This window comes from Apostichopus japonicus, chromosome 1 (genome assembly GCF_037975245.1).
Source record: "Apostichopus japonicus isolate 1M-3 chromosome 1, ASM3797524v1, whole genome shotgun sequence".
Lineage (NCBI taxonomy): Eukaryota > Metazoa > Echinodermata > Holothuroidea > Aspidochirotida > Stichopodidae > Apostichopus > Apostichopus japonicus.
In genome coordinates, this window is record NC_092561.1 from 5,793,795 (window position 1) to 5,819,214 (window position 25,420).

At 35.8% G+C, this 25,420-nt stretch overlaps 1 protein-coding gene across 1 annotated transcript in view; it reads left to right on the top strand.

Moving 5' to 3' along the window:
- Positions 1-25,420, top strand: part of LOC139965276 (potassium voltage-gated channel subfamily KQT member 1-like) — a 135,669-nt gene that overhangs the window by 64,252 nt on the left and 45,997 nt on the right. The window contains exons 2-3 of the mRNA XM_071967469.1: positions 73-163; positions 2,559-2,685. Of these exons, the coding sequence (XP_071823570.1) occupies positions 73-163; positions 2,559-2,685 (218 nt within the window). The remainder of the gene's footprint in view (positions 1-72; positions 164-2,558; positions 2,686-25,420) is intronic.

The following is a 25,420-nucleotide window of genomic DNA, read 5'->3' on the forward strand; positions in this document are numbered from 1 at the left end:
AGAAATAATATCCTTCCGTGATTTATATATAAACTTTAATAACTTTTTAATTTCTCTCTTATAATCCTGCAGCTTTTCACTAGTGCTAATCTGCCTCATATTTAGTGTATTGTCAACCATTGAAGAGTACAACGTGGCTAGCTCCAAGATGTTGTACTACATGGTGAGTTTTAACATATGTACTACTTCACATGTAACCATAGCAACATGAACTTGCCAACTCATTTAAAAGAGTACAACGTGGCTAGCTCCAAGATGTTGTACTACATGGTGAGTTTTAACATATTCACTGCTCTACATGTAACCATGGCAACATGAATTTGCCAACTCATTTATTTAAAGTGTTTTCTTCTAATGGCAATATGTGACATTCAGAGAAAAGACTAAAAGAAAATTTCTCTCTTAATTCCGATTGAAAACCCTATCTGGAAATCTGGTTACTAAATTTAGATCAGTGGTCGTTTGAGGGTTACTTTTAAACTGATTTGGGTATAGGATCCAATTTTTGGCCTTTAACTGATGCGGATCACAACACAATGAAAATCATGTTACTATTAGAGCAATATGTAATTTCCAAATTAATTATGCAAAGCTGGGGTTTCTTTTATTTTTGGAGGCAATATTATACATTTTGAGGGAATTCATCAAGGCAAGTTCACACTGCATGAAAATCCCCATGTTGATATTTTGGATGTGAATATTTTGGGACTTGATTCTGCAAGATATGCACGTTTGGCCTGACAAGATGAGCGGATCGAAATATTGTCAATATAAAACAGACACTACATCACAGCCACACTTGGCTTGAATTTATAGTGAATTCCCCTCAAAAATATTCTGGGTATTGTGTTAAATTTGAAATGTAGGCTACCTCTTTTCATCAGGAAGTGTAAAGTGTTGAATTTAAGAATTCCTCAGCAAAACCATTTTTTTTTCCTATTGCCAAAATATCATCTCCCTCTGTGCATGAGAGAATGAATTTATTCATTATTAAGAAAACACTGGAATATTTTCAGAACTATATCTGTCTTGATATCAGCTGTCATTCATTTTTACTATTTTATTGCTTGATATGCCTAGAAATTTTTTGTAATTTAACCACTGAAAAAAAAAAAATTCATATGATCTTAAATTTGCAATTAAACTTTGCTTACAGGATGCCGGTTTCATCTAAATTGATGCAGAAAATGAATTTTTTCACCAAAGTTTTTTGAGTCAATTTCTTGTCACCAAATTTACTTCCTTTTAATGAAAGTCATCAATCAAACAGAAGCAAACTTCTTGCCTTGCCCTGGAACTTGTTTCCTCGGTTGAATGTTTTGGCAATTTTCACCAAGCTTGACATGAGTTACAGGTACATTTGTTCAAACTAAGAGACACCACCCACCCCCCCCCCAATGTTAATTAACAAGCACTGAGTAAAATATTAATAAATTCTGTTTGACTGCAAAATGAAGGCCAATAAATATCATTGTCATTGAAACACGAGAATGAATTTTATGTGAACCTTGATAATATAGCATTTAGTCATAATGACAAATTGGTCAGTTTAAGTTTTTGCTCATTGTTCATTTTTTTTCTCATTGTTCATCTTTTTTCCCAGCACTAAACAGTTTCTGCAATTTCTGCAAAGGATTGTTGGAATCTTTTCAATAATTTTCTTGATCTTATTTTATTTGTCAATATTTAAGATGTATTCATTTCGCTGAGTTTCATGGTTGGCCATCCTGACGCTATAGCTACTCATGCAGACCAACTTTTGCACTGTGCTATATGTGAAATACTGTAGTATATAATGTGTGCACCTTTGTTGCGAATATCAAGTTCTAAGTTTCAAACTAAAACAAAACTGTTAGCAGACTGCTTATCCACTAAAGAGCCTGTGTAAGAGAATGTGTAAAAGTGACGTTTCGATCCTAGCAGGATCTTCTTCAAAGGCCTCTGAAGAAGATCCTGCTAGGATCGAAACATCAGGCCCCCTTACTTTTACACAAGTTCTAAGTTCATCCAAGTTGACTTGTCCGGTTGGAAATTCCCTACCTGTTGATGTTCTCCATTTTAAGCCCATTCTAAATTTATAGGTTTTCTCATTGATTTCGGTAATTTTCAGTCGATAAAAATCCCAATGCATTGATAGCAATGTAGTTCAAAAAATTGTTTCTTCGTCAATTTTGAAATTAAATATTTGTAAATAAAGTATAATTGCTTTTAAGCTATTTTGTGCAAGTCCCTAACATAAATATTTGGAAAATTTGACTTGTGAAAAGACAAAAATGAGGAAAGAATGGAATATTTAAATACTAGCTCAGTATAAACATTCCTTGGAAGAAAGATAAAATAAAAAAAAACGAAAAGAGAGAGAGAGAAGAAATAATAATAAGAAAGGAATCATATCTTTGTTTTGTCAGATGCAATTAATTTTTTTTTAGAAATACATAGCTAAATTATGTGACTTTCCTATAATTTGAGTTCTATCTTGCTCAACCCACATTGCATGTTACTGTCTCATATTTCTGCATTATTAATTTTTTTATTTATTATTATTTTTATTTCATCAGGAGATATTCCTAGTGGTCTTCTTCAGCGTTGAATACTTGGTTAGACTTTGGTCGGCCGGCTGCAGACAACAGTACCAGGGTTTCTTGGGACGGTTCAAGTTTGGACGAAAAATAATTCTTATAATCGGTGAGTGGATTAAGTAGGGATTACTTTGGGATTAATTGAGATTTCAATCTGTGGATTAGTGAGGACAGAGAGTGTCATGTAGTAGAAGTTAGTAGTATAGACAGCTGCTAGTATTAGCAACAGTTGATATCTGATCAGATATGAGTGTGACATTTGGATTGGAATTTCTTCGTCTTTGAAAGAAGCCTCATGTCTTCAGTTAGTGGTACGTGGTGTAGACAGACTTATGAATGTCACCTACACAGGAATGGGTCGCCAAACCCACGGCTCACATACCGCCCGACTCGTCAGGGCCTGAATCAACTCCACTGTGGATAGGTGGAAATTCCGTGGCATTGTGCATGTGCCTAAATCATGGAGGTTGTTTCAAAGTAACTAAGTTCATTGCCCTCATGTGATTATAGGCATCATGGTTTCACGGGTATGTGTGAAGCAGTTTATGGGTCGAAGTGGCCTGATGTGAATCTTGGCTATGCCACCATGCCCTTCCCCTCATCATCCCTAACTTACTGCCCTAGGCAATTTAAAATGACTTTCTGGATCAGATCCTGTCCTTGGTGAACATTCAGCATTAAATTGATGCTGCAGTGTCAGCCCCCCCCCCCCCCCCCCACGTGCTCACGATCACCAAACAGGAAGTCAAGGTTTCTTTACTCTAGAGACGAAAAGGTGCTGCTACTAAATGCCTACCACTATGAATTTCAAATTTACCCACGTAACGAACAACCATGAATTCTTGGGTCAACACAGAGCTGCATGTGTTTACATTCCAATTTCACACCAAGCATGGGGGGGGGGTGTGTGATCCTTCCTGGCTCTTAGTCTATGGTGGGGATCAAATCACAGGGTCTGATCCTTGTTTACATTACAAAAGTCATCATCGAATTGCGGGGTTCAATACAGTGATCGTGGTATCATGTGAACAGGGCTTTATATGTTACAAGGGAAATGGGATTCAAACAAATACAATGTAAATCTTCAGGAGCCTTTTACAATAGTACAAAGTAATAATTTAGTACATGGTAACATGAATAAACATGAGCTCCACAGGAAAACATGTATTAATGTTTTGAGTTATTCAAGTTACTAAACTGTACATTCAATATGAACAAACTCTTTCCCTTTTTGCGAGGAAAGAAAAACCAATGAACAAAAAACCCAGTCTTAAGCTGAGGCCAGTTTTGTTGCATAAATGTGGCATTAGGTCATTGAGAAGAAAATAGAAAATATCTCCCAGGTCTTAATTCTTACTTACATAATTGGGAAGTAAAATCCTGTAAAGCTTTTCTAATATCAAAATCAGAGGAAGTGGTGGTTTCAGCATCTTACCCTTCCAAATATACTTGAAATACTGACCAAAAATTGGTCAGTTGTGGTAATTATAAATAAAACTTAGTCCTTTAGAGATATTTTAATCTATCCTTATTAATATTTTCTTTCCATTTTCTGGGGGGAAAAGGTTTACATGAATCATGTCAAACCCCCTTAAGAAGTTGCCCCCCTCTCTTATTTTACAATTTTAGCTTGCTTGTAGATGGGCTGAAACCTGAGTACGATTACACTGCATTATTGTCTATAAAGTAGTAACAGGATAGTTTGCTGTATATACAGTAGTTTACAACAAAATAGAGGATATTCCTTCATATTTTTATTGGTGGTTGAGGGGGGGGGGGGGAATGGGGGTGGTATGAAATCTACATGTAGGTAATGAGCAGATTTCTAGAGAACTTTCAGTTTGGTGTAATACATACAGGTACAGTATAACCAAATATCAGTGATTAATTGGTCAAAAATCATTTTGGTCAAGTCAAAATATAACATCATCGAGACACTTGTGGTTCAAAGGTTTGGCTTCCTGGATTTCATTATATATATTGTCAGACATATATGGAGTCTACTTTTCATGAAGAATGCTCCTTTAAGTCGAAAAGTTAAAAATCAAAACTACAGATGAAATGTTGTCTGAATGCAGACAGATGGAGTCTACTTTTCCTCAAGAATGCTCATTTAAATGTTTATATGCATGCAGACATACGGAGTCTACTCTTCATCAAGAATGCTCCTTTAAGTCAAAATTAAAAAATCAACACTACAGTATGAAATGTCTGTATGCAGACATATGTAGTCTACTTTTCATCAAGAATGCTCCTTTAAGTCGAAAAGTAAACAAGTGAAAAATATAGTTTGAAATGTTTTTGTTTTTTTCAATACGGCACACTGGTCTGTGTATTTAATGGCTTGCAATGTTTCCCACCGTAGGTTCGTAAGCTGAATTTCGCAAGGGTATAATTGTTACCATACATCATATACAAAGAGTTTCAATCATAGTTTATATAAGCATATTTAACGGAATGGATATCCACATCTAACCACAATGCAAAGAGATTGATATTTTTCTGTTCCATATACACTATTCTACGTGTAGTGTAGCATGCTACGGTAGTGTATAAGTTCCATATTGTTGAAAATATGACAATATGTAAATCATTTTTCAAATATGAAATGTATGAAATGTTTTGCCGAAAAGAAATGAGTGCAGTATATTGAAGAGCTTAGCATACATAGACTCCGGATGTGTGACCTGATTAATTCGCAGGTGTCATTGCAAGTGTCCTACCTGTACCGCGTCAGATTTTTTTTCACAGTGGTTCTACTCGTAAAAGCGAGAGGTTAGCATGTAATATATACATGTTTGAGTAGTCGATTGAGAACATGATTTCAGAAAACATCAAAAAAAAATCTGTTCCTAATACGTCATCTGCCGTGGAAGCAGTTGTTGTTTTCATTACAGATATATTTCCATTTCTTGCTGCTATGTAAAGCCAACTTATGTTACCCCTATTGACATAATGGTACTAACCAAAGCTTCAGGTATATGGACTATTGTCTAGGGGGTTAACAAATTCTGTATCAAAAGCAACATGTTTTAACAATTAAAAGACATGTCAAGTACATAATATCATCAACATTTGCAACTTTAATAGTACCAAGTACAATTCATTTGATAATTTTATTCAGCCTGTTGATTGCTTTCTCTAACACTAACAAACAGTGCAGATCCTACGCTTGTAGTAATTTATAGCAACCTTTTCGAGAAATGACAGTCTGCCTTCACTGGCCAAAGGACTTACTACTGGCAACGAAGTCTTTGGTTTTCAGTACAATGTTTCTGTATGCTAAAGTGTTAAACGAATTAATACCGTGCAATAGTAATTAGCAACTTTGTTATTCGTGTTATAGTCATTTCTGACTTTGCAATCCACTGTCACCCTCACAAATTTGCAAGGTCGGTAAAAGTGACTCCATTAAGTTTTCAACCCCTTTCCCAAAAAGGGGTAAAACTGTAACATTTGTCATCTGATCAGAGTGGCAAAATGCCAAGCAATTACTTAAGTGGAGTTGTGAGTGATATCAGTACTAGAATTGAATTTCAAAAATTCAATATATATACATATATTGAAATCGTAATGAGGTTCGAAACCAGTAAGAAAGGTCGTAATTAATATATTATATATATAAAGATATCACAACATGAATGTAATTCCAAGAAACTTGAAAAACCTTGACTGTTTTGCTCCAATAAATTGCAGTAATGTTTGGTAGCTGCTGTTAGCAATATCAGTCATCGCTGCAATTATTAAACGTTGTCTGGCAGATACTATGGCCAGTGGAGCATTCCTGTGAATGGTAACGTCTCGGTACGTAACATTTCCATGCTCTCAATTTAATTTAACCTGTTAAATCGATGAAATACTGTCCAGGGTCTGAATATTAGATCCTTGGAGTGTGATAAGATGTGTTGTACATGTGTATTTATGCTTCCCTAGGGCACCATATGTTATGAACGTTTCCAACATCCCTCCCTCGTTTTCCACCCCCATCCCCCCACCACCCCCCCCCCCCCATTTCAATCTAGTATGTCAATTACAGCTGTCTGGAGGCATTTCATTCTTGTGAATTCGTTAAGGTCGTTGAGATCCCGCTAATGGTTGGCTAATTCCCAGTCAAGTGTTCCCAGGCATATCTGCATGGAACAAACAGATACATAAATATAAAGAAAAGATTTTCGGCGGATTGATACATTTCAAATGATCTAATGTTGAAGGATGTGGGCTAGCATATGTCAGAAACAGTTAATGGATATATCACGTAGAAGATATGGAAAATATGAGAGCTGAACCTGTTTGCATGATGATGGTACAGATGACAATTAAACTTGAGATGTTTCAGATTTTTTTTAAATGTAAATTTTAAAAAGTAATTCCTCCTATTTCTGATTTCTGTTATCGTGCTGAGTGTTTCATGACATACACACAGTAATTGTTTCTATATATCAAGTTCCAACCACACAGTACAGACAGTATCATGCAGTACATCAAATCATGTCAAAAAACTGTCAAAAAATTAATTCCCATCTGTTGTAATTTATTTCTTTATTAAGCTTTGTTGTTGTTGCTCTTGTTGTTGTTGTTGTTAAGTTTGTCTTCATCTTTCATAATTTGACTTAAATTTAAATTGAATGTATGTCAGACGTTACGAAGTGTACCGTCAGCAGGATCGGGCATTAGAATATCGTAGAAGTAGTCACGGAAATAGATAAAGAAAAACCCTGTTTTGTAAGAAACAGTACTGTGTATGTGCCTAAATATGCAGAGCACTATTTGTGGCCTGCTATGGACAGATTTATTATCAAGGAAGACTCAAGCTGACAGCTTCCTCATGTGTGATTTAGTGGTAGTTTGTACTAATACTGTACTTGGTTATTTCAAACTTTGATAGCCCTAGATGATTGATGCACGGGAAAAGACGTCACAGGCACAACATGGTCACGCAAGCCTTTCCCCTCCTCTTTCTCGTTACGGGAAACAGAGGCGTACGTGCCGCCGATTCCAGCTTAATAAAGGCAAATATACAGACAGTTCTATAGACAAAGAAAGGGTAACTGCATGATGCGTAGATGAAGATTGGACAGATTGAGCAATTTCTCCTTAAGGTTTCATATTATGAATAAAAGAAAATGAAATGGGAAATGATGACCAAAAAATATATATTGAGCATAATAATGTTGTCTCATGTATCCATTGGGCAGTTTTATATTAAATTGCATCTATAGGTTGTGTGGTGTCCTAACAGCTTGCAGATCTGGGATATCTGATCTCAAAAGAGATGCAAAAAAGTAAAGAAAGCAAGCAACTATAATATATGTGAATTTGAAAAAAAGTATGAATGGTATCAATGACAGTCCCTTGGTATCAATGACAGTCCCCTGGTATCAATGACAGTCCCCTGGTATCAATGGCAGTCCCCTGGTATCAATGACACAGTGCCCTGGTATCCTTGGCAGTCCCCTGGTATCAATGACTGTCCCCTAACATCAATGACAACTCCCTGGTATCAATGATAGTCCCCTAAGATCAATGACAGTGCCCTGGTATCATGACAGTCCCCTGGTATCATTGGCAGTCCCTGGTGTCAATGACTGTCCCCTAACATCAATGACAACTCCCTGGTATCAATGATAGTCCCCTGGTATCAATGACACGGTCCCATGGTATCAATGACAGTCCCCTGGTATCGGTGACAACTCCCTGGTATCAATGACAGTCCCCTGGTATCAATGACAATTCCCTGGTATCAATGACAGTCCCCTGGTATCTATGACAGTCCCTGGTAGCAATGACAACTCCCTGGTATCAGTGACAGTTCCCTGGTATCAATGACAGTTCCCTGGTATCAATGACAGTCCCCTTGTATCAATGACAGTCCCCTAACATCAATGACAACTCCCTTGTATCAATGGCAGTCCCCTGGTATCAGTGACAGTCCCTTGTATCAGTGGCAGTCCCCTGGTATCAATGTCAGTCCCATGGTATCAATGACAGTCCCCTGGTATCAATGGCAGTCCCCTGGTATCAATGACAGTCCCCTGGTATCAATGACAGTCCCCTGGTATCAATGATAGTCCCTTGTATCAGTGGCACAGTCCCCTGGTATCAATGACAGTCCCCTTGTATCAATGACAGTCCCCTGGTATCAATGACAGTCCCCTGGTATCAATGACAGTCCCCTGGTATCAATGACAGTCCCCTGGTATCAATGACAGTCCCCTTGTATCAATGACAGTCCCTTGTACCAATGACAGTCCCCTTACATCAATGACAGTCCCCTAACATCAATGACAGTCCCCTAACATCAATGACTGTCCCCTTGTATCAATGGCACAGTCCCCTGGTATCAACCACTGAGTCCCCTGGTATCAATGATAGTCCCTGGTACCAATGACACAGTCCCTTGGTATCAGTGACAGTTCCCTAACATCAATGACAACTCCCTGGTGTCAATGATAGTCCCCTGGTATTGGTGGCAGTCTCTCGGCATCAATGACTGTCCGCTGGTATCAGCAACAGGCCTCTGGCATGGATTGCAAGCCATGATATCTATGCAAATGGAGCAAGCTTTTTTATACTGCTTTTGATAAAAAAAAAATAACATATTTATATACTTTGCCAACTAATGCGAAGAAATTGTGGATATGGAATTTTAATACAAAGTTCCAGAAAAAGAGCTGACATAATAAGCGATTTTGAAGATAGTGGAAGCTAATAATTGTGAATCAAATTGGTCATGCAGTTTCACCTCGACTTTGTATCATGCCTCACTCTCTATCCTCATGTGACCCACTTGAAACAATTTGATTTGCTCTATAATGTAATTATACAGACCCTAACGAAACCAGGTTGTCAGATGACACCATAACAACATGTTCTTTGAGTAAGTAAAAGTTGATTGCAGGCATCCATTGTGCCTGGTCTGCAATTATATAGTTCCGGATAGGTAGGGGATGACATTTGAAAAGTAAATATCAGGAACACAACCTTCTGATATCACTCGAGGAAGATATGTGTAAAATGTAAGTAAAACAAAGTTTCCGGGTAATTAACTAGTTCTGTCAAACTTTCGTTTGTTGTATGTAGGGTATTGTTCAGTTGTGTTAAAGTTTCTCATAAATTTAAACCTGTAATTTAGATGTGGCAACATCAACAAACTAATAATAATCATAAAAAAAAAAACAGACAACTTTTACTTAATATTGTATTTGCTGTGGGTCTTATTTCTGAAAGAAATGAAGATAAATAGCATTTATGGTTCAAAACTTGTAAGTCATATATAATAAAAAGGAGAATTAAAAAATAAACAAGTTGGGTTTTGTGTTGAGATCATTTAGCCAGACTAAACAAATGAGAACAAATTTGGTAAAGAGTAGTGTCTGGCTAATTAAGATTGCAACTTACTGTCCCAATAGCAGCTTTATAATGACTGAATCAATTAAGTATTTAAGTAATTAAGTAATGTCTATCAGGACATTGTCTGTCTATATGAACAACTGGATATATTAGTGAAAAAGTACCAGCCAACCATACATGTAATATTTGTGGGACCTCAGTTTACATAATTTTTATATCATAAATGAAAATTCTTGATCCAAAACATTATGACAGTCAATTAAACCTCAAATGAATATTCAATAGATTGTAATTTATGTGATTCCACAAATTTGGTCACCCATATGAGATTTTTTTTTTTTTTTACATCATTTTCATCACATTTTCATCATTTTATACTTAAAATAAATCAGAAATTGGTAAATGATTCTATAGCTGGACCGAAAACTGAAATTCATTGGTGATTGGTGATTGGTGATTTTAATATTGATTTTAATATTGAACCACTGTAGACGCTCATTTTATGGCTCTGTTTTCGGAGCCTGGATATACGACGTCCTGGAAGTCAACGGAAATACTTTGTAGAAGCATTTATATACGTTCACCACCTTACTTCCTTTACTCCCTTAGGGGTCATATGGTTTAATGTGGCCTAATTTTGTCTGGTGACATTTACCAATCATACCTGCTCATTCTGTTGTTTAGGGAGAAAATGGGGGGGGGGGGTTGGGAATAATCCATATGATTTCCACAAGGACCTGCTGTATGTAGTAGCTGTAAAAAATGGATAAATTGTTAAAGATTTTGAAAATGGGACAAGTGTTATAAAGCTGTTAGTTTCTTTCAGCTAGATTATAGTCTGGGAATATCTAGGTCTGAAATATGGCAGAATTTAATGAGATCGTTTAAATCGGTTCTCCTACAATAGTTACCTACTTTCAATGTTTAGCATTACTGGCGCCAACGATACTGTTTTACTACCTTACAAAATGTACTTTTGTAAGTTTTATGTACACAGTGCTACATACATAATGTCTTCATTATAGCATCAAAGCATATATCTTGACACCAAATTATTTTAGAGAAGTCTATTGCTATCACATGCATCACAAAAAGTCACCAAATTTACTATCTTTGCCATAGAAAGTGCTTCGAGGATGCTGTTTTGGCCCCCAAAAAGTGATGAAAACTTCCAGCACCTTTGTTAAGCAATGAACTTCAACCACCAAATTATCTCTTTGATTGATGCAGAATATTCCAGAAAGTGTAGCCAAATTAAAAAATGTCCTCGCAAAATAATGGAAAATTTAAGAATGACATGGATGGTGAGGGTCCTTACATTGTTTTAATTGTAAACAGTTTAACTTTAAACTTGCTTTAGTTTAAAGGAGCATTCAGTCATTAATTTTATTCACATATATAGGCTGATTTCTTAAATTAATTTGGAGCACATATCTTTAACTCTCTATGAATATAAACATATACAGTAGCTTAGTAAAAGAGTTACCACCACCAATGAACAATGCACAATATGTATTGTTCTTTAAGCGTGTATGCTTGTATTAGTCAAAACATGAGAGATTGAAGTAAAGTACGCAGACTACTTGCAAATATGTACAACATTAATATTTCAAAACATGCAGAGATACATACTTTATGTCTACTGTAGATATCGCTGTAGGTATCTAAGTACTGTAGTTATACTGTATATTATTATGTATGTATGTACTTGTATGTATTTGATATTATTATGCATTATTATGCATATTATGCATTATTACGCATATTATGATATTATTATGCATCAATTCAACACCTATGGAAATGGGATGACATTCACTTGCCCCTCGGCTTTCCGGTCGTATGTACTTTACCGTAATTAAACCACGCAATTTTAAATTATTAAGCTTTTTTAGATCTATCAAAATATTTCACTTTTAATAGAATAATGTAAAAATATAGTTTGTTAAAAAAATGTGAACTCATAAGAAGTAGTTTGTTCAAATCCCAGCATTTAAGGGACTTCATCTGAGCACTTGCATGGCTGAATTTGATCAATTGACCTTTTACGATCTCTGTTTTATAAACATTAAAGGTCTATGTTGGATGGATTAGAATCCAGTCACTTCACGTGCAGGCTTGTAAAGAAAAACATTTCAAAGACACAGACAAATAGACAAATGCCTGTCATTGTTTATAGTAATGTGTTGGTGTTTGATGTCCCTGGTCTTTCAAACTCTTGTTCCTTGGATCTGTTTTAATCACTGGGAAAGTTGAACACATCTACAGTAGCTATAAATCAAGTCAAAACGCTTTTGTCTTTGCCACTTTATGAAATATTTTTGTAACATATGAAACCACTGCACTTACGAATCAAATGACTATCGTAAAGGTCATCAAAATGTCATCTGGATTAATTCCTGGGCACCCTGTAATCTAGAAAGGTAAACAGTATGACCGCATAGCGATATCTGCGCAATATGTTACATGAGACTACATAGTAAACATGCGAGCACTGCAATTGCATCTAGGCACAAGATCTCCAGTTTATAAACCATGCATTGCTAAAGGGCACATAAACAGCAAATTAAAGATCTTGCAATCAAGTGGTCCCATGTATTTACAAGGTTTTCATTCTCTTGACCTCATATGACCTTTTACCCTCACAAAAAACAAACAAATTGACCTCATATGACCTTTGACCTTCACAAAAAACAAACAAATTGACCTCATATGACCTTTGACCTTCAAAAAAACAAAACAAATTGACCTCATATGACCTTTGACCTTGACAAAAAACAAACAAATTGACCTCATATGACCTTTGACCCTCATTAATAGTAAAACAGAAGGATCCCCCTGATTCTTACAGATGTATTAAGTTCATAATTGAACTTTTAAATTTTTTTGGATTACTTTATAAAATGTTTACAAGATTTCATATTTAGAAAGGTCATCAGAATAAATTGCCCTCAATTTACTAGAAATGTCGAACAATTTCTTTACTTACTGTACATGGTACTAACACTTGAAGAGTTCTATTTAACAATTTTGCTCGGAAACATTGTGCGTCATTGATCGAGTCATGCATTAAATATGTATAATTCAGCTTCCTTCATTGTTAGGGAAATCATTAAGAGATTTATCAGGATTATATATCACCATGACAGTAAGTTTGATAAACTTAAGCAACTTTTAGCTCTCTAAAGTTTGTTGCCAATGTCCTTTCTAAAAAACTGCTTGATGACTCATTTTTTTAATGCATGTATTGTGGGACATACAACTCTTTGTAACTCTCTGCCAAAGGATTAAGTTCTTCCCTGTGCTTACAGGTTTAAAAGGAGGGGGGGGGGGTTGGGGAGGGGGGACATGGTAAGAAAAAAATGTGAGGAGGTGAGAACACACTGTGTGTTAGTTCCAATCAAGTTGAATAGTAAAGTTCTGCTTGTTTAGACACTCGTCCAGGTTCGAAAGTTAAGAAAGACACATTGCAAATTAACAGAAAAATTACTCACAAAAAATCTCGACAGATTAAATATATTCTAGGTTTTGATCCGTTCCTAGTTGTGACCAATATGTTTTATAGGCCTACAGTTTTCCATTACTATCCTCTGCCTTGTGCTACAAGTGCAATAAAAGCCAGTGCAAAAATGCTATATGTCACCCATAACATTGGTCTCAAAATTTGCCACAATTTCCCGCTCAAACGCAAAGAATCTGGATTGCTTCAGATATATATACTCTGATATATTTATTGACATTACAAGTAAACTGTATATATTGGAAATGCACTGGCAGATTTAGCCACTAACATCTTCCCTGCATTTGGTTTAATTTCTTTTTTGCTTCTGTATATTTGGTAATTAATTTCATCCAGGTCTCCCTGTGATATATACTACCCCCCCCCCAAATCACCAATTTCCCATCATCTCCAAACTCCCTCGCATCTTCAGTTAAGTTCCAGCCATTAGCAGCGCTTTAGCCCAGGCACATACAGTACCTGAGAACCTTTTACTTTTTTTCCCCCCTCAACACACTAACATATAATCTATATACACTGTGACAACTGACTTTAACTCCCAGCATACAGCTGTTTTCCCCTAACGTTTTAATTTGTCAGGGACACCTTGCCGAGGGCAAGACTGATCGCGCTGGAATCGTATTTGCGATGAATTCTGTCGCAATCGCCCTCTGACTGCACGTGCATCGAGTTACATCATTTGGTCATATTGACGTCATACTGCCACTTAAATCGTCACAACTTTTGCTGCTGCGACATAATTCGAGGGAGAGGTTGATTTGAGGAATGGAGAATTCTTTTGGCAATCAAATTTTTCTGTCTCAGTATTCATTATTGCTCGTTGCGCATAATTTTGAGGCTCAGATGTAATTTGTAGATGATGCTTATTTCTTTATTATGTTTTTGTCTGTTTGTAAGTATTGGAATTAGCAGTCAATATAATCATTCTCAGCTCTTCAAAGGTTTCCACTGAAAAATGTGTGCACCTCCGAACAAAACCTTGTGAAGATTACAGCTATGATAATGTGGAGTTTGTAGAAATATGATATAATATTAACATTTCTGTATTATTTATTCTACTTATTTTATCTTTGTCACTGAATAGTTTAGCCTTCAATTTTTTTGTAGCAGCTTTGAAGACTCTTTACGTCGTTTTCGTATTGTTTCAGGTTTGATCCTGTGCAAAAAGCTACCTGTGGACTTGTATATTGACCGAGTAGCAAAGCATTTTGGGATGCAATACTGTTGTCTCTAAGTTTGTCATTTTTGGGGGGTGGGGAGTGGGTGGTGGGTTTGATGGAGAGGGGAGCATTTAATGTGATATATGTTTGAATGAATCATTCTCTGAAGTTTACTGAGATTGTACTACTACATGTAGGGACAAGCAGCGTGTCTCGTTATCATTGTTGTAATAATCAACATTAACAAAATGTTTTCTTTCAAGGTTGTATGAATTTATCGTCAGTCTCAAAGGACACAAGTCACAGCTAACGAGGTGTAAATGTACCATACATCAGTTAAATTTCAAATGACTTTAACACGCATTCAACGCACGTACACACAACGCACGTACACGCAACGCACGCACACCCACTGCACGCCGTCTAGCCATTCATGTACTGCAGTGATGTACATACATGCCTAACATATATCATTTTACAAAAATGATATAACAGATGCAAAGGAATTTTCCATTATTTCGTAGTTCAATGACTAAAGAGCAAAAGGCGGCATTGTAGCCGAGAATGCAATTATTGATTTCCTCGCTAATGATGGCCGTTATTAGTTACCTGGGACAGACACGGTCGGTCGGGAGCTGGAAAAAGAAAAAAAAGCACGACTAGCAATTTTCGGGCGAAATCACGACTATTGTCATCTATCACTCAGCAAACAAATCGCCTGGCATTTGACATTTAACTGTGTTAGTTTAGCGCCGGCCTCAAGGCTAGGAGATCACAGGTTTTTTTCTTCCTGTTTTATAAACCATTGAGTTAAAAATTGATTAAAAAAGTGGGTTCATCAACAGAGATTTTTGAGATGTCATATAAACTAGTGTGAGCCCGAAGCCGAACCAAAATTTTCACCGATCAATATTTATGACAGGTTTTCCGTCGGTAAACTCTGTCACCTGATTGCCTCTAGTACAATTATTGTATGAAATGAAGCATCAAAGTTTATAAGTTCTTTGGACGATGAATCAGTAGAGTTGTGTTTGTCTTTTTTGTAATGTTTTATTATGTCTCATTTTGGGGGGAGGGGGGCTAAAAATACAGAGAATAGAAACTGTTAGCAGTGCAGGGCACTAGCGGTATTTTGTTTTTGTAACATTGTACCTTTCTATGTAATAAATCTATTAACTAAGAGTATAACAGAGTAAAGTATAAAAAATAAAATATAGAATAAATATTATTATTTTTTTTTTTTTTTTTTTAAATGTAGGTTATATAAACTCATATCTGTCATATATATATATTGGTATGAATAATGATGTGCAGTTTAATAAAAACAGGAAAAGGGTGAAATTCTCGAGTGAAACTTAAACATTTTGTTTTTTTATTCAGCTATGTGCACAGCTGTTTTAATATATGTATTTTATAGCTATTTGCAGGTGAGAAAATTTAGCCTTTGAGGTGAGGCGGGATGTATATATTTATTTACATTTATGATAATATTTTTTGGCACTAACTGGGATGGAATTTTAATTTCTTTAAATACAGATACAGTATGTGTTGTTGAGCCAGTGGCGTAGCTAGAGTTTCAGGGGTTCTGGATTAAGAATGAATGTTCGGATCTCATCTGACCTTACTTTAACTGCACTTACTGATTAACACAAAGCCATAAATGTAATAAAAGATCCACAAAGTTGATTTGTCTTAAAGGTTACCCTTACATGACAGGAAGTTGTGTTCCGTTTGCTCAGAATGTCTGAACTAATTAATTACCTGAACCATCTATTGATATGCTTCTGTGTTGAGCAATCGATCTACGTATATACTTGTAGGAAAGAAGTTTGCAAGCAGTGGCCCTCTTCTTTATAGGTGTATGTAAACATGAATGTTAACCATCCTCCATAATCTCATTCTGAATATTTTAGCCTGCTACATGTTACTTTTAGTTTTCCTTTATATACAGTAAATAATTACGTTAGCCTCTGATGAAGATCCTGCTAGGATCGAAACGTCAGGCCAACTTACTTTTACACATTCTCTTACACAGGCTCTCTAGTGGATAAGCAGTTTGCTAACAGTTTTATTTTATTTTATTAAATAACTACGTATAAGGATGGCAAACTAACTCAAGTTCTGAAAAAATGTCTCAGAAATATTTGAATGGGGTCACTGGTTTGAATCACTGCAGGATTTGAAGTTCCCCTTCTAGCCAGAATTTCCTTCCAATATGCCCGTTTCCATTTTTTTTCTCAGACAATAAGGGATGAATTTTTCAAGAATGACATTGAAACAATTTTTATTCGTCTTGTGAAGATGAACGCACGCATACAATGTGTCTGATAAACACCAAGCCTGTATACAATCAGGAAGAAAAAACTAATCAGTATGCATAACTACACAGCTTTGTTTTTAATAATTTTCAGTGGGAAGGGATGAACGGAGATGAGTGTCTCCATGGTAACACATTCCAAAGTACTGTTATGTGAATGTGCAGACAGCAAGAGTAGGTTACAAATCCTCTGGAGAATGGTAAAATACCTGAAGCCTACCAGACTGTCTGATTAAATGAGAGTCTGCTTGTAACAGATATGTATATACTGATCCACATGAATTTCTCCAACTTCAGAATTTTCTAGAAAGTCAAAGCTATAATCTGAGAAAACTTTTAAATCTTACAACCACATTACTGTGGAGTCACAGCTAGTTACAAACACGAAGCAACTAATTAACTCCACTGGGTAATAAATTCACATGTATGAACTACACCCGAACTGCTTGATGGATATGTAGCAATTACATCTTTAAACAAAAAGATATTTTGAAAGTATATATCTATAGGAAATGCTAGTTGTTTTTGATGCAGTACATATGCATGTCATAAGAATGCACATATGATATTTATGGGTAAACTGTAGATCCATGTGAAGTCATTGTTTGAATGAAACGACTGGCAATAACAGGCTTTTCTGCAGCTTATCAGGGGGGTAGGAAGGTTCCAAACAGTGGGGGGAAGGGGTGCACAACATCAGAGGGGCTCTTTCTCATTCCACAACCACCACTTGTTACATGCCTTAAACCGATACACACCGGCCATATAACTAAAATATGATGTGTTAGTATGCTATCAATACTATTATGGTGAACATGACTCTATCAACCTACATCTGTACAGTAATAATATGCTAGTAGAATGAGCTGCAACATTGATTTTTTATTTATTGAGATTGTTTATTGTTAACCGTGCTACGAAAAGATATGGGATGCCATTATAAAAATAGCAATTAAAATAAAATATTAAACTTAACAAAGGCTTAAGATATCCAAAGGACAGTTCTTCATCAAAGGGGCACATTTTATTTGCCAGTAGGGGCACATTTGCTATTTTGGAAAAAAGTGGGGGGCACGTGCCCCCAGTGCCCCCCTGGTTCCTACCCCCTGCAGCTTATAATGAAGTACTGGTATTAAGTAGTGAGAACTCTGAGAAGAATAGAAGAATGAAGAGAAAGGAAAATCCAAGATAACTATTAATGATACTTTCATTCTAATCATGTTATCTAATATAGCATTGCGACATATCCTGTTTGTGTCTACAGTTGTAATAAAAGCAAAAAAAAACTCCTTTGGTTTAACGATCAGATGGCAATTGAATTCCTCATCTCAAGAATATAGCGCTCTTTACTCTGTCTAATCTGATCACGACTGTGTACGTTTGATGATGCACAGACCGAGCGATACCGATCACGCTGCTCGGATGTTTTCTCTGCGGACGACGTCTAAAACAAAAACTGTTTGTATAAGCGGGAATTTTAAAAGCACTTCAACTCGAGGTGAGCTAGGCTTTACGGGAGATAAATGGATTAACAGGCCAAACACTTCTGGCGATATTAACCATCAAAATGAGAGAGTCAAGACTGCGGTAAGAGTGCCCGGAGAAGCCCTGAAGTAGCAATTTAATTACGAAATAACAGCGAGTGAAACGTCGTTTGGGTCATGTTACATGCGTTTAATAGACAATCTCCGATATAGGTATGATGAGTATATTGAACTTCGGAGAAAGTCACTGCGGTACCTGGTATAGCCGGTGATCATCATTAAATGTGAAGACTACTTTAGCTGCATGTTTGCGACATGTGCACGTAGGATGCGACGTAAAAATGTCACTGCTTAGGTATATATATGGCAAAAGTAGCAAGCTTAGGGGGCTGCAGCCGCCTGCCCGGGCCAGGCAGAGTATTAGCTAGAACCATATTTTTTTTGTGCTAATTTCACAATGCTGCAGGTGAGCTGAGTTATCCCTATTGTTTTGACATTGATTCGTTCTTAACGAGCTAGATTAACTGCAGCTGCTACTGCAGCTTTTCAACAATTATTTGGCACGTTGACAAATTTTCTTGGGTTTTTAGGGCATCGTATGCAATGAGATATGTCGTAACTGTCCCTTCGCGCAGTACGTACATCTCCTCAGCTGATTTTTGTTACTGTTTACCTTGCTATTCAAAGTGCCTTGTCCGTTATACATATTCACAAGGATCCTGTAAGTGGGAGGAGTCTATCGAAGTCAATGATTCAAAATATGAAAATCAGAAAATGTCATATTTTTTGCACTTTTTGGGAATAGTTTGAGTTGAAACTTTACAGTTAGCTTAGTTTATGTCATTGGTATAGTATCCTAGTATTGGAAAATCTCGAGAATCAACGCAAATTGCTGCTTTAAACTGCAAAATTGCTGTGCAAAACAGTCCAATTGCTAAATGTACATTAGTGCAAGCTGTACATAGCATTTTTTTGTTCAGAGGAACCATGGTATTTGACTAAAATTTTAAAATTTGCGGCTTTCAAAATTACTACTATACACACACTTTCAACAGTAATTATTCACTCGTGTCCTGAATCCATATCTATGTAGTGGTTCCGGCTTATGTTAGCTACCATGCATGCATTGACTGAATGTAAAGTGATGTAATTAATATTCTTGCAAACATAGTGTGTGGGCGTATCATGTTTGCTACAAATATAATTTGCCTGGGAATTTATGAAGAGGACGAAAGTTTCCATGATATCTATTATGGTTCAACTATCCTGTCAAGATGTGCAATGCATTTATTTAAAATAAGGGAAACACAAACTTTATGCAGTGTAATCAACATTGACGGACACTCACAAAAGCGAAATAAAAAAAAACAGAAAAATAATTGGAAGAAGACAAAACAAAACATTATAAGACATGTCTGAAGAACAAAGGAAAAAAATATAGGCTTGATTTTGTTCCTTTAACCTGCCACCAGCTGTTTTCCTAAATATTCATTTCACAACTGAACTTTTATACTCTCCCGTGCATGCAGTTTGATCTTTTTGGTTTAATAAGACAATTTCCACCACTTACTGTTGGTAAAGACTCTATTAATATCTCCTCAACTGTTAGAAACCTTGGTGCATATTTTGACCAGACCATGTCACTTGAAAATCACGTTACTAATCTCTGTCGTTCTGCAAATTGGCAACTTAGGAAAATCAGTTTGATGAGGAATTACCTCGATAATAAGACTTGTGAGATACTGGTCCATGCGTTTGTGACATCAAAGCTTGATTTTCTTAATTCACTTTTATTTGGCCTTCCTGATTCGACCATCAAGAAACTCCAAAAGATCCAAAACACCGCTGCCCGTATTGTGAAAAGGAAAGGAAGAAAGTGTCGCACCACCCCACTTCTGAAGGAACTTCATTGGCTACCTATCAGCTACAGAATCCAGTATAAAATACTTCTTCTCACCTTCTGTGCTCATCATCTTGAACGGCCTGTGTACCTGTCACAACTTCTCAGGCCATATACTCCAACTCGCACACTTCGTTCCTCCAACAAACTGTTTTTAACTGTTCCAAAACCACGATTGAAGAACTATGGTTACAGAAGCTTCCAATACTCTGGGTCTTATCTCTGGAACAAGTTACCAGATCACATTCGAACATGCTATAAACTTTCTACTTTCAAAAGTCTACTTAAGACCCATTTTTTCACTTGTTCTTTTGTAAATTAATTTACTTTCTCTGTAAAGCGCTTTGAGCAGTAACTTTTGTTTACTGATTTGGCGCTATATAAGTCTCATTTATTATTATTATTATTATTAACAATCATGTTTTGTCAGGATTTCCCAGATGAAGTCAGAATTGTTTTTGAATGGCTTTTCAATCTTCATTGCCGATGTATATCTTATCGGGCACATTCGCCATTCACAGGGAGTCGCAGCTGTAGTCACATTTATACATAATCATACACAGTCGTTATCCGTTCGGTCCTTAAGAGATCGTACATCAAACGTATTAAAGTTTGTCAAAACTTGTCTGGATGATTTAAGGTGGCCGGTAAATTTTTCCTGTCATAAAAATATGCAAGGTCTACATTTTCTATCTTTACAGCTGCAGTACATGCATATATGTATGCATGTATGTATGTATGTATTTTAGATCCTCCTGCAAGCAGGAACTCGCGAAGAAGCCTCATTGGCTAATTATCAAAGCCGCAAGCTGACCGAAGTCAGTCTCTTAATTACATTCATATTTAACGTCCATGATTATGAATTGTCAATTGTCAACAACTGTGTAACTGGACAAAATACATTAATCTTTGAGTGACTCAATCTGGGGTCCTTATGATTGAAAGGCACAGGCGTTAACCACTGAGCTAACATCCCTATATAATCTAAATCTTGCAACAAAATTTTTTCGTGGAGAATTTATCGCAACCAGGCCAACAAAGTTCTATTAATGTAGATAAACATAATCAGTCTATGTTTCCCTCCAGGCTGTCTTCGTCAGGGAAATTTATGCTAATTTTCATGCATGACAATTAATTAAGTTCTCAGCTCCATGAATAATAAAACTCATAAGGAATATAACCTTTGCACATGTTGTACAATATTATAATAGATCATATTTTTTTGTGTGTATATTTTCTGGAATTACGACATTCCTTCCCGGTTTCTGCGAACCTCTGGACATACAATCAGCGTCCATAGCCTAGTGGTTAGGGTGTCCGCACATAAATCGGGAGGCCCGGTTCCGAATCCCAGTGGAGGCTAGAAGTTTTTTCACTGTTCTTGATTTTCCAACTCAGTACGATTTCAATGATGTATATATATATATATATATATATATATACGGTATATATAATTGAAATCGTAATCGTAATATATATATATATATATATATATAATTGAAATCGTATATATATATATATATATATTGTATATATATATATATATGAAATTTTAGTGAGTTGGAAAATCCAGAACAGTGATAAAACTTCCAGCCTTCACTGGGATTTATGTGCGGACACCCTAACCACTAGGCTATGGACGCTGATTGTATGTCCAGATCTTTTGAAGTCGGTAAGGAAGGTCGTAATTTCAATGTAGGAGTTGGTCACCTGATATAGCAAGCGGTATGACAGATATTTTATTAAATTAATAAAGATCAGCACACCAGAAAAATTCCACTTCACAATCGGTTTGGTCCATTTGGCACTCATCAGGCTAAGGTAGGAAATAACCCCGGACCTTTGTTTCACAGACCGAAGTCTGTACCACTCGACCACAGTGATTCTACTGGTGTGTGAATGCGTATAAACTGGCTTTGTATAACAGTCAAATAGGGACGTATTACACAAGTGTTATATATGCCATATTTATAAACAATTCCAGTACAGGAGAGGAAAAATTAGCTGATAGCTTAAGTGTTGGATATCTGTAATTTCAATAATATCATTTCAAGTACTTACTTATAGGACCATATTTTTTTTTATTTATTTATTTTTATTTATTTACTTATTTTTTTTTTGGTATAGTATTTCGCATATTCAATCTCTCCACCACCGCGGATTTAAAAATATGATATCAACTTTTCAAATTCTTGACGAATAAAAAACCTGACATTGTATTTGTAAAATAATTATATAGTAAACTTAATAAATATGTACATGACTTTCACTGTGATAGTTGTTTACCTTTCCAGCTTTTGAATCTGTTAACAAGATCATTGACCTTGCTCCCATGGTAACAGAGGAAGACATTAACCTTGACAACCAATCAGGGCTTCCCATGGGATGTCCAGTAAGAACAGGAGAGTGGAAAATTCCTTACAATACTGCCATGATTTTCTTTCTTCTTTGAGAGTGCATTTCTTTATCTTGTTGATGTCTTTATTTCAAATACGCTCACTACAAGGCTATTATCAGTAAGTTAGTATGTTTTATGAGCAAGAAACAATCTCCATATGCACTTCTTAAAAGCTGAAGTGAACTTTTCACCAAATTAATTGCTGCTGCTGCTGGAGCTTTGTTTAACCTGTGAGTCACGGTGACTTTGAATTACTCACTTTCGAAACTTCTCGATGAATTTATTTACTGTCAACATATATATATTTGGTTACATATATCTATCTGTATATATATATATATATATATATATATATATATATATATATATATATATATATATATAGATCTGAGTCAGTATTGTTTGTAAATTTACTGTACACTGTGTATATTACCGGGTAGCTATATATATGTACCTCCACAATTCTCTATTTTAAATATAGAACTTTGTTTTAAATAATGCCCCCATTTAACTGGAAATATGGCTGATATCTGCTGCCCAAACGGGTGTGGGTCTTTAGGAACGGTTTAATTTTTTTTTTTTTTGAGTCTTGTTGCCCCCAAATTCTGTCCAACTAATTAGAGAAAACAAATTAGGTAACTTGATGAACATCTGTGTCCACATGTCTTGGTCTGTTGTTTTATTATTGAAGGAGTTGGTGTGATTTAAGTGACATGTAAATGAATTGGCCCAATTACGTCGATACCAATGGTTTTGTAGGACTTGTGTAAATTGAATTTTACCAGGTCAACGTAACGTGACAGGCGAAAGCCATGATTAATTGACCCAAATACAAAACAGAGAATAGATGGCAAGTATTGTTAAGATAACAAAAATGGTTTATATAGATAAATATATATTTATCTATATATATACATATACATATGTTTTGCTGGCAAATAATAATTAAATTCAAACTCTATGGACACTTTAATTATTGCCTAGATAACTTCTTGAAATCTTAATGCATGTACAAAACAGCATTTATATGGGACTAACCTTTTCCCATGTATAAACTTGTTTATAAAACACAATGTACTGGCAGAATTAGATCTATAAACATCACAAAGGGTATAATTATTACAGTAAACATTAAATTAACTGGTGGTCATAAACGGCTGTGTTCTAGCATGATTGGATTGATCAGCTGTTTTCAGCTTTTAATGAGTCAGATTAAAGACCATGGAGCTTTCAGTTATATAACAACAGAGTATTTTATGCTTATGGCCAGTACTTTGTGTCCAGTTGGAACAAAGGTTTGTAGGTTAAGCATTATAATCTCAGTCTCAACTTCAAGTTTTCTTATATCTATATTTTTCTTTTGACCATTTTGCATGGTTTGAAAAAACACTCAAAAAAAAAGAAATTATCAGTATATTTTTAATAAAAATATAATAAAATAATTGTAATTCTAAAAAATTAGGAAGTAAGTTTGCCATAATACTGCAAAATGTAGCCTGCAGTGCTGAGCCTCTATAGCGACTTTTAATTAACGGAAAACCTTTTTTTTTTCCCAAAGGTCATAATTTACCTTAGTCGCTCCTGATGATAATTTACCCTTCAAATATCTTTTACAAAATATTTAAGAAATAATTAATTTAAATGAAATCTAAGAAACTTGGTATCATTAATGGAAAATTATTTGAATATTTTTACTTACATTCCCACCAGAGACTGGTACATGTTGCTCTTATGTAAAATGCTCTTATGTACACTACCTCCCCCCCCCCCCCTCAAGATCTCCCTAGACATTAATAAAGTATTTTTCTAATCAAGTAGTTTATTTATATTACTCATAAAACAATTTCACAGAAATGGCACACAGATAGTGCAAACACCAACCCAGAGGAATATAATATGGTAATTCATTTCAACATAATTACCGCTGACTATAGTGCAGTTATTTTAATGACATGCAAATGTAAGGCTTTAGCCTGAATGATAAACAGGTATTAACACCAAGAAGTTGCTTACACTGGAGGTCTTTCTATTAGCCCTTGATAAGTTTAGTCTCACCGCATTCTGTTAATACTGTGTATAGACCGTTAAAGGGTGTGAAGATTTGAGCAAAAATAAACGTCTAATACCGGTAATCTGACCTACTTTCGATTGAGGTGTAACAGAAGTGTTAGACACCACCATCGATCCCAGAAAATACACACACAACTTGCTACCGTCGGTAATTAGACACTGGTGCACAGTCAGTACATACAGCTGCGGTCAATACCCATAGCACAGTGTACAAACGATACAGCGATGGACATCTCAGGTCCAGCTAAAGATAACAAGGTATCACGTTCCATTACTGTCTGCATTTTGTAGCGACTGCACAAACAAAACGTCACTTGCAAGCAACAGAAAGTTAACTTTTTCAGATGGCTGCAGGCGGCTTAAGGCGAGTCTTCAGTGCCTTTAAGTTCCTAGCTCTATTATATGTTGTAATTCAATTTTCAAATTCAAATTGATTTCTTACGTGTTTGTACAAGATTAATACATAAATAACATTACAGTAGGAAGGTTAACATATGAAGGACACTAGAAAAACAGCAAGGCTGTTATCTCAGCTATAGTGACCAACTATATGTACATCTTTACACTTGTATTAAGCATCTCGGCCAGTTTGTATATTATTTTCGCCATGCATTCTGGATAAATTATTTCCTGATCATAAAT